Source organism: Cystoisospora suis (assembly GCF_002600585.1).
Source record: "Cystoisospora suis strain Wien I chromosome Unknown contig_746, whole genome shotgun sequence".
NCBI lineage: Eukaryota > Apicomplexa > Conoidasida > Eucoccidiorida > Sarcocystidae > Cystoisospora > Cystoisospora suis.
In genome coordinates this window covers 34,040-42,876 of record NW_027153547.1, presented here as the reverse complement: position 1 = coordinate 42,876, position 8,837 = coordinate 34,040, and the positions used below count along the sequence as shown (strand labels likewise).

Genomic DNA, 8,837 nt, shown 5'->3' with positions numbered 1-8,837 from the left:
AGAGTATTGCGAAATGCGAGAGCACTCGAACTCCCGCATGACTGTACTGATGAACGCGGTCGAGCGCTATAGCCTTTACCAGGTTTCAATGGTACCTTCTTCTTCTTCTTCGAAACACTGAAGGAATTATCGTGTGTTCGTCCATGATCACCCGGCTTTCCGGACGACGGCAGTCCTCAGAGAATGCGTCAAGCCACATCCTCGGCCTTCGTAGGCAGGAGTGACTGTCGAGAGACTCAAGCCATCCATGCATGAATGACGTTAAAGGACAACAGACCGGTCCTATTAGATAGCTGCTGACTGTTTGGGGTGCGGGGACCTTCCCAGGCTGGGCGCTCTGCGGGAGGTGCAGCTCGCGAAGGTCTTAAGGCTGTAGTGCGCAGTTGCGAAACGCTCCTAGCAAAACCTTTGTTTTGTGAAGCTTACTTAGGCCCTGTGTGTTGGTGCGGAAAAAACACCGCACTGTCACGGTAACCCTAAACTGTCTACGGGAAATATTTTTCTTCCGAACGGGTACAACATGATGAGTGGCCTTCATTGTCCTGTTTTGCCCGCTGCCCTTAACTGCTGTTTCAAAGAGGAGTCCGAGTGGAAGGCCTTTTACAGATAAAGGGCTCTCTCTCCTCGTTTTGTTGTCCGTCATTCTGAATATTTCCGACTGAGGATACCGCCCAGATCTTCGGTACACCCAACTCAACTGAGGCCTGTTAGAAGGCCTTGATCTGAGGAGTCTCATGGTCACTCTTTCTTCAGTTATGCCTTCTTTCACGTCTACAGTCACCTCACTCGGGTGCCTAGTATAGTGGGGGACGGACAGTAGCGGCTGTAGATGGCTTTTCGATGTTGTAGGCTATACGACAACCACCTACAGCCACTCTATGGATAGGTACGTCAAAGCTGCGGGAGTGCTACTGACACTCGTCGGTCAACCGGCCTTCCTCCTTTCGGCTCTTCTCCAGACATCACTGAGCCGCAGATTATACATGTATTGGGAGAAAGTACTTGGCGTACAGAAGTAGAGTAGAAAATTTCAAACTAGCCGGTGACGGAGGAGAGTTCTCTTTAGAAGATTCCCTACTGCAAGAAGCATTTTGCAGCTTCCTTAGTTACGTGGTTGGGCAAGAGACCAGTAAATAAACAGGACAGCCTCTTGCGGAACTCTGAGGCGCGACTGAAGTCATGGAGACACGTTTGTTCCTCCGTCGTTAGTTCATGATTTCTGACAGTAGCATTCTCTCTCTTGTTACTCAGTCAGCCCTGGCCTCAACTGTCTTGCCTTCACTTTTGATCATGTGGTCCCATCTGCTATTCGCGAGGGGAAGCTCGCCTCTTCTCTCATTTCTGCTTTCGTCCTCCGTAGCCTACGAAACGCAGTCTTTTCATGAGGGGATAATTAACCTGTGATTACCATAGGCTGGGACTGGGAGGGTGGTTGCTCTTTCCATGGGAAAAAAGATCATGGAAAGGACATTAGCCAGCAGATGCGTGTGTTATGTCCTTTGTCTGTTACTTCTCTCCGATCAATTAGGTCAACAACGTCCTGGTCGTTTTCTTTTCTTGAGACTTGCAATTGCGCTACTACTGTCAGCAGCTCTTCCAAGCAAAGCATTTGGACTCTAACGCCCCCCGGTGAAGGAACAGCTTGAAACCAGGAGGAAAAAAACAAGACACGTGTCTACTTTCTCTCTCAGTGCAGCGTGTTAATCTATGACTCGGCGCGTCTCCCGTTGAAAGCCTTCTAAGACAAAGCTATAAAGAAGCTTTACAGCATCGTAATACAACGCTGCTTTCTTCTTAGTCGCCGTTGTCTCTTATAAATGAAGCAAGAAGAAAATCCCACACCATCATCTTCGAAAGAAAATAACTGAGCCGCTCCGTCTTTCCTCTCCATGGGTTCACGGAGTTTATCAAGCTGTTTTTTCGTCTCCCTCTATCGTCTGTCTCTTCTTTCCTTGTACGTCATGCAAGAGAGAAACATGAGACAGGAATTCTATGGAGCTCTAATACACACACACATTTGACCGAAACATCCAAAGTCAACATTTTCGTCCTTCAGAGGAAAGACAGATGAACAGGACGTCGACGAGACAGACAGACAGATAGATCGCTGTCGACAAGACCCCCTTCCTTTCACCATGGTATGAAGAGACAACTAAGATACTTTCTTTTCGCTCTGGTTCTTTTCTTGTTGAATGGAGAAAACCTTGTCTATTAGCGTCATTAATACGGTGAAGACAGCTTGAGAAAAGAGCAAGAATGATAGCTATCCACGATCCGTCTTCTACCATGAAAGGACCCTCCCTCTCCGGAAGGAAAGGAGGAGTGGTCCTCCCTATCATAGCCATCTTTCTCATTCAAACATACTTGAGCACGCGGTCTAAGTGAGAGACAGAAGGCTCCTTTACCTCTTCCGTTTCATCTCTTTTTATTCCCATCTCATCTCTACGAACCCTCCATCTATCGCTCTCGCCGGTGTGATCACCCAGCAGCTAGCTAGTTAGCTAGCTCGGTGGGTGGTGGTTGTCGCTAGTTGGGTAGCTACTTAAGGGCACAAGGACTGCGAAGTTCAGACTGGCAGACAAGAGGAGGAAGACATGCGAAGTTCATCCGTCCTAATGTGACACGGGGAGAGAAACCGTAAGATCGAGAATCTCTTTTTCCTTGCTCTCTTCTTTTCCAGGGTTGATGTGTTTTCTCGCAAATCTCCGTTCAAAGAATGTTTGCGAAAAAGGGACAAATCGTACCTCCCATTGAAAAGAAGAAGAAGAACGTCCGTCCATTCTTCTCGCGCCCAAGAACTCCCTTTTTCTCAATGCGTGGCCGACTGGGCGAGCTAGCAGACACGAGACAACGAGAGCTATAAAAGAGAGAGAGTACGCCGACGAAGGAGAACAAGAAAGAAGAAAGATCCGCGGGTAGACAAGATCGTGAATTCACGGAAGTTGCCTATTCTTTACTTTTCTTCTCATGAGAATGTCTTTTTCTTAGCTTTTTTTTCTTTCCTTCTTTCGACAAGATGTCTCCTTTTCATCCAGCTCTCTTTCAAAGCGTCAAATCTTCTCTTTCACTCTTCTTCTCACTCTCTTCTCCATGCGATAAACCCGCACTCCCTCGTTGCGATTTGGCTTCTTCTGCCTCCGCGGCCATGTCGTCTTCGTTTCAATCCAATTCACATCTAAAGCCCTCCATGGCGTCAAAGAAGAAGACCTCCATAAGCCATCTATCCACTGATAGACAGCAATTCTTCAGAAAGATATCTAGCTTAGAAGTCTTGCAAATCTCTTCTCTTCAACTCTCTTCTTCCTTCGAAAACACAAAGAGAGTCACACCCCTCTTCTCTATGAGGAAATCTTGTTGTTCTCTTCATATCCTTCTTCTATTTCTACATCTTTTCTTCTTCTTTCTCCTTTTTAGTCCACCTCAATCATCATCTCTTCTCTCTTCTTCGGAATCCTTTCGAAATGGCGACTTCTTCATTCTTCCTGCCCGGGCTGAATTCATTAAAGAAGAATCTTTCTTACCTTCTTCTCATCCTCTCTCTTCCTCATCTTCTCCCTTCAATCTTGATGATTCGATCGGTCAAGAGGACGAAGAAGAAGAAGGGAGTCCTTCTTCTTTTCTAAGATATCTCCGTGGATTCTCAAGAGATCTTTCTTCTGTTTTATCTCCTCTTGACTCTCGCCGCATCTCTCTTCCATCTGAAAAAGCGGCACACCCCAACTTCCCCCCCGCTTCTTCTTCTTTTTCTTTCTCCCCAGCTCCTTCTTCTTCTCCTCCTCCTCCCGTCTTTGTTTCACGAAGAAGAGAGAAGGATCCTCTTTTCTTCCCTTCAAGAACTCCCTCTCCTTTAGTGGACAGAAAGATAGCGATCCCCCCCCCGGCATCTTCACCTCCTGTCTTTTCTTTCTCTTTTCAGCAAGCAGCCCCACCAAGCGAACAAGAAGAAGGAGAGGCTTCTTCTTCTTCTCCGAATGACCCTGAAGAATCTTCGTCGAATGAAGCCGAAGAAAATGCGAGCTCTGCACCTGAAGAGGATGAAAATACAGCCTCTCAAGATGCATCTGCACCTCCTCAAAGCCCTCCTGCTAACGACAACAAGGAAAAAGAAGAAGAGAAAGATTCAGACGAATCTCCACCCTCGTCTTCCTCCCCTCAGGATGTAGCGTCACCAGGTAAATCAACACAAAACTCCAAATGAACGACCAACGACCTGACACTTCTCGAGCTCTCGTCTATCTTCAGCCAAACTATCTTTTAATCTATCTATCTATCTATCGACCTATGTATCTATCTTTAATCTATCTATCTATCTGTAGTCATTCTGTGTCTTTTGAGTGTATCACTATATTTTTTGTATTCTCTCTTGGTGTCCTTTTTCCTTTTAGGTCAAGAAACGGGTGAAGCGGGGAGCTTTTCTTCCGAATCAGAAGAAGGCGATGCTCTCGTTTTGAAAGGAGACATCTCTATCACGCCTTCCACCACACACACCTCGACCTCTCCCCGTGAAGGTTCAGCAGAAATAAGGCGCCATGTATCGACCGAAGAGCATACTCTCTCTCAAGACTCTTCTTCTCTAGGAGAAAAGAAACAGAATGGATCGAAGAAAGAAGAAACGAAAGCCTCGGTGACTCTTGTCAAAGAGAAACCTCCTCCTCCAACAGCTACAGAGATAGAGCCCTCGGCTCCTCCTGTCTCTGAAGTGCTTCAAGGAAAGCCCTGTACCAAAGTCTCCATCGAAGAAAAGCTCCAAGAAATTGCTTCGCCTTTCATGCTCTCCAGTCAACACTTCGCTGTCGACTTTAAGCTGTAAGAAAGAAAGAGAGAAAGAAAGAATGAAAGAAAAAGAAAGAGAGAAGGAATGAAAGATAGAAAGGAACAAGAGTGAAGGCGTAGAAGAGAAGAACTCTGCATCTTGTCACGACTCTACTCGCATCATACATATATACATACACACACCAACGCACATACGTCTTCATACATGCAAACTTACGAGTCTTCTCTTGAAGGGTGATCGAGAGATAGATAGATAGATAGTGAGATAGGTAGATTACGGATAGATAAATAGATGAGGGATAAATATAGACTAAAGATAGCTAGATACATGAGAGTTGGACTTGAGGATATTTTAGCTTAATCGTATGCAGTGGTATCGAAAGGCCCTTCAACTGTAGAAGGATTTCACGGCCTGACACGAGGGGGAGAAGCTCCATCCTCCTCTATTCCACCCCTCTCAACTCATAAGGGGAAGTATATACATTGATGTATATATACAAATCTTTATGTATGTGCGCTTGGAATTGTATCTATATATCCATATATGTTGGCTGTATATGTGTGTATATGAATATACTGCTTACTATGCAGTATACGTCATCCCTGCGTCCCATCGAAGTTGTAAGGCCCGGGACGCAGGGATGACGAACGCGTAGTCTGTCTGGAATATGTAGATACTAATATCTGGGTCTCTATCTACCGCTAGGCGATCTCCAGTTATCGATACACTTGAGAATGTGTATGTATCTCCCAATAGACATAGCAAGATCTTTCCTATTGAAGACACGAGATCGGTGAAACTCTTACTAAGAGTCGATCTCTCTCTCTTTCCCTATGCATACATATATGTAGATAGATATAGGTGGAGACAGATATGTCTAGATATGGCGATATGTGTAGATAGTTCGTTTCTTAGAGACAGAGTAGCCCGTCCGTTCCTTGTTTTCATTGAGCGTGGTCTCTATATCTCTTCATATTGAATGATCTTTTTTTTTCCTTCTTCGTCTTCATTTCTTGGTATTTTTCTTCCAGAGGTGTACGAGTAAAGGGGCGTGACTTCGATGAAGAGAGAGCGACAAAGACAGCCTACCTTCCTCGTGCTGTCTCGGAGACACCTTCGTATGAACCTGTCGGAGGAGTGGTCCTCCTAGCCGATGTCGACGAGCCAGGGATCGGATCAGATATCCGCTTAATTCACCTCACTGTACGACCAAGTGTATGTGAGGAAAAGGGTTCAGAAAAATGTACCATTCCTTATCTACTTCCCCCTATACCCTTAGGTGAGTCATATGTGAGGATGACAACAGTGAGGTGTACATACACCCTAAGAAAGAAAGAAAAAAGCCGAAGGTGGATCTCTCTACAGCTGAGAGAGGTGTTCTGACCCTACTACGGAGCTGTGTATAAATGTGAGGTGTATACATACGTGTAGGTATGTGTATGTAGAGACTGACGCCGATAGACACGTACAGGTTCTGATATAGATATCTGCACCTAGGAAGAAAACTTTTTCTTTTCACGAGCGAAAAGCTTTAGAGAAAAAGAAGAGGGACAGTTTTCATTCATGACGTACACGTATCTAGATCTAGACATCTACCTGTGTATAGGCGTCGGTCGATACGTGTGCATATCTAGACACCTCATACACGCTGGTACATATAGATGCGTATGTGTATATACAAATGCATATCTCAGTATTAGGGCTATCTATGCGAATATCTATAAGGTGTGATATAAAACTTGTACAATGAGAAAGGCGACATTTTTTCTCTTCTGCAAGAGACAAAAGAGAGCTGAGAATCTTTCTTTCTGTTCTCTTCTCTTTCTCCGGCTTCTCCCTTGTCTTCTTGGAGATGTTTCTCGATTGCTTTGCGTGAATCTATCTTACGACCACGAGGGATGAGCTGTATCTCGAGATATATCTATATCTATCTACCTGTCGCTCTCTCTCTCTCTTTCTATCTTCTTACTCTCTAAGACAGCATCTCTTTTTCTTTTTCTCTGCTTCGACAAGAATCCTCTGTTTCGTTTTGATTTACTTAGCTATCGCTATCTATGTGTCTCTCCGTATCGATCTGTCAATCTCGTTGCTCTACTTACGAAAAAGGCATGCATGGAAGTCGAACACGAGAGAAGGAGTGGAACGCATATGAATGAAAAGGATCGTTTTCTTGATCTGAATAAGAAGGTCATCGATACAAGTACACTCTCGGGTCGCTCTCTAGGGGAGTGTATGTACACCCGGTTCCTTCTCTCTCTAGAGGAAATGATCCGTAGAGACATAGATAGACCTATACATACATCCACTTCGCATTCATTCAATCATGTCTTCTTCAGATTTCTACTTTCTCTCATATCTCTTTCTTTCCTTCACCTTCCTTCTCATAGTTTTACTATATCTGTCTCTCTCTTTCTGTCTTGTTTCTGTATCTCTCCCTGGGCTGTCACTTTTCAGCTGACCCCGCTCATCGTATTTTAGCGCTTTCTTTCGATTCTCCAACGGGCAAAAAGTTCAAGTTCACAGAAGTCTTGAAACTCATCCAACAGAAACCTCGAGATGTCGACCTAAGAAGTAAGCAACTAACTTCTTTCTTTCTTTTTCTTTCTTTCTTTTCATTTCTCGCTTCGTTCATTGTTTGTGTATTTACCATGGAGGCTTTCCTTACTGAAGAGATCTCATCTAAAAGATCAACCATTCAACATATGAACGAGCCTTTCGATCTATCTATCTTTAATCTACCTATCTATCTTTTTCTAATCTATCTATCTATCTACCCATCTATACATTTACATTCCTCTATGTAGATGCACAGGAACCTGTATAGATGTAGGCATATGTATGTCTATGTCTGTTGTTATGGTTGTCTGTGTCTATCGATTCCTCTGGTCTCTCTACACGGTTTAAATTCGTGTGTCCCTACACAGGTCTCCCACTTTTTCTTTCTTTTCTCTCTGTTGTTTCTTATCTGTTTTTTTTTTTCTCTTTTTATCTTTCATTCTTTCTCTGCTTGTCTCTTCTTTGTCGTCTGAGTATTCCTTCGTCATCACTATGTCTTTCTCTTTTCGGATTTGTCTTATCTTCTTCTGTGTGGCTTGCTTGGGTTTATTTCTTTGCTCCTTCATAGGAATCTCTTTATCTCGGCTGATTGAGGAGAATTCCGCTTTCTTCAATACCAAAGAAGGCAAAGCCACCTCGCCTTCCTGGAATGTCTTCAAAGTCCGTCATATACCAAGAGGGGAGAGATAGAAGAAGAAAGAAAGAATACAGATATAGATAGATTAGAGACAGATTAATAGAGTGGGACCGCGAAATAAAGACAGATATTTAGATAGAAATAACTCCTTGTCCTTGTTGAGAAGAAGATATGCTTGAGTGTTTCTTCTTCTCTTTAGATTTCTCCCCCTCTCTCTCTTTCTCTCTCTCTCTCTCTCTTTCTCTTTCTCTCTCTCTCTCTCTCTCTCTTTCTCTTTCTCTCTCTTTCTCTCTCTCTCTCTTTCTCTTTCTCTCTATGTCTATCTATGGCGAGGTCGACGCATACATGACTGCCGTGTCATACACAGTAAACGCCATTGTCGTAGTGAGCGATGCATGTAGACGTCTATGCGTATGCATACATTTTCATATGTGTCTCTACGTACCTCTGTATCTGCGTGTGTTTCTGTGCACGCCCATGGAGATCTTACGAATGAATATGTAGTCTGTGAAGTCTCTGCTACGTGTCCTTGTATTCTTGGAGGAGGCCTTATATCAAGATCTCTCCTTTATGAGAAAAAGGAGCATACATGAGAGGGGATGTGAAGATACATACATACATATATACATACATACAGATACACATGTATGTAGAGACACATATCTATGCATGTGTATCTGTATGTATGTGTAGGTGAGACATACCTCATAGTACAGGGGATCATAAGAATCTCTTTAATAGTAGTAACCTGTCTAGGATAGATGAGAAGATTACCTAAAGAGCTTTGGTCTAAAACGAGAAGGGCTTCCTTTCCTTGGAATCCTTACATAGGTCACATGACTGTCTAAGAGATAGAGAGATCAAAGATAG

The 8,837-nt window shown here is 43.8% G+C and overlaps 3 protein-coding genes across 3 annotated transcripts in view; 1 reads left to right on the top strand and 2 right to left on the bottom strand.

Moving 5' to 3' along the window:
• Positions 1 to 1,781: 1,781 nt before the first annotated feature.
• Positions 1,782 to 2,813, bottom strand: CSUI_001848 (uncharacterized protein). The gene has a single exon (XM_068062051.1). It carries the CDS (start codon positions 2,352 to 2,354, stop codon positions 2,037 to 2,039), a length of 318 nt encoding a protein of 105 aa, XP_067925979.1. The 5' UTR covers positions 2,355 to 2,813; the 3' UTR covers positions 1,782 to 2,036.
• The window catches only part of CSUI_001846 (uncharacterized protein), a 10,602-nt gene continuing 4,390 nt past the window's right edge, over positions 2,626 to 8,837 (top strand). Inside the window, exons 1-5 of the mRNA XM_068062049.1 lie at positions 2,626 to 4,172; positions 4,386 to 4,806; positions 5,806 to 6,053; positions 7,229 to 7,345; positions 7,899 to 7,990. Coding sequence (XP_067925977.1) covers positions 3,017 to 4,172; positions 4,386 to 4,806; positions 5,806 to 6,053; positions 7,229 to 7,345; positions 7,899 to 7,990 — 2,034 coding nt within the window. The 5' untranslated portion in view covers positions 2,626 to 3,016. The remainder of the gene's footprint in view (positions 4,173 to 4,385; positions 4,807 to 5,805; positions 6,054 to 7,228; positions 7,346 to 7,898; positions 7,991 to 8,837) is intronic.
• Positions 3,580 to 8,837, bottom strand: part of CSUI_001847 (uncharacterized protein) — a gene marked incomplete at its 3' end in the record, with an annotated part of 8,322 nt that continues 3,064 nt past the window's right edge. Inside the window, exons 2-5 of the mRNA XM_068062050.1 lie at positions 7,708 to 7,938; positions 4,723 to 4,804; positions 3,930 to 4,025; positions 3,580 to 3,908 (exon numbers count right to left, since the gene is read on the bottom strand). Of these exons, the coding sequence (XP_067925978.1) occupies positions 3,580 to 3,908; positions 3,930 to 4,025; positions 4,723 to 4,804; positions 7,708 to 7,896 (696 nt within the window). The 5' untranslated portion in view covers positions 7,897 to 7,938. The remainder of the gene's footprint in view (positions 3,909 to 3,929; positions 4,026 to 4,722; positions 4,805 to 7,707; positions 7,939 to 8,837) is intronic.

Excerpts from the sequence above, each read along its gene's own strand:
- CSUI_001848 (XM_068062051.1), bottom strand. The coding sequence starts at position 2,354 with ATGAGAAAGATGGCTATGATAGGGAGGACCACTCCTCCTTTCCTTCCG.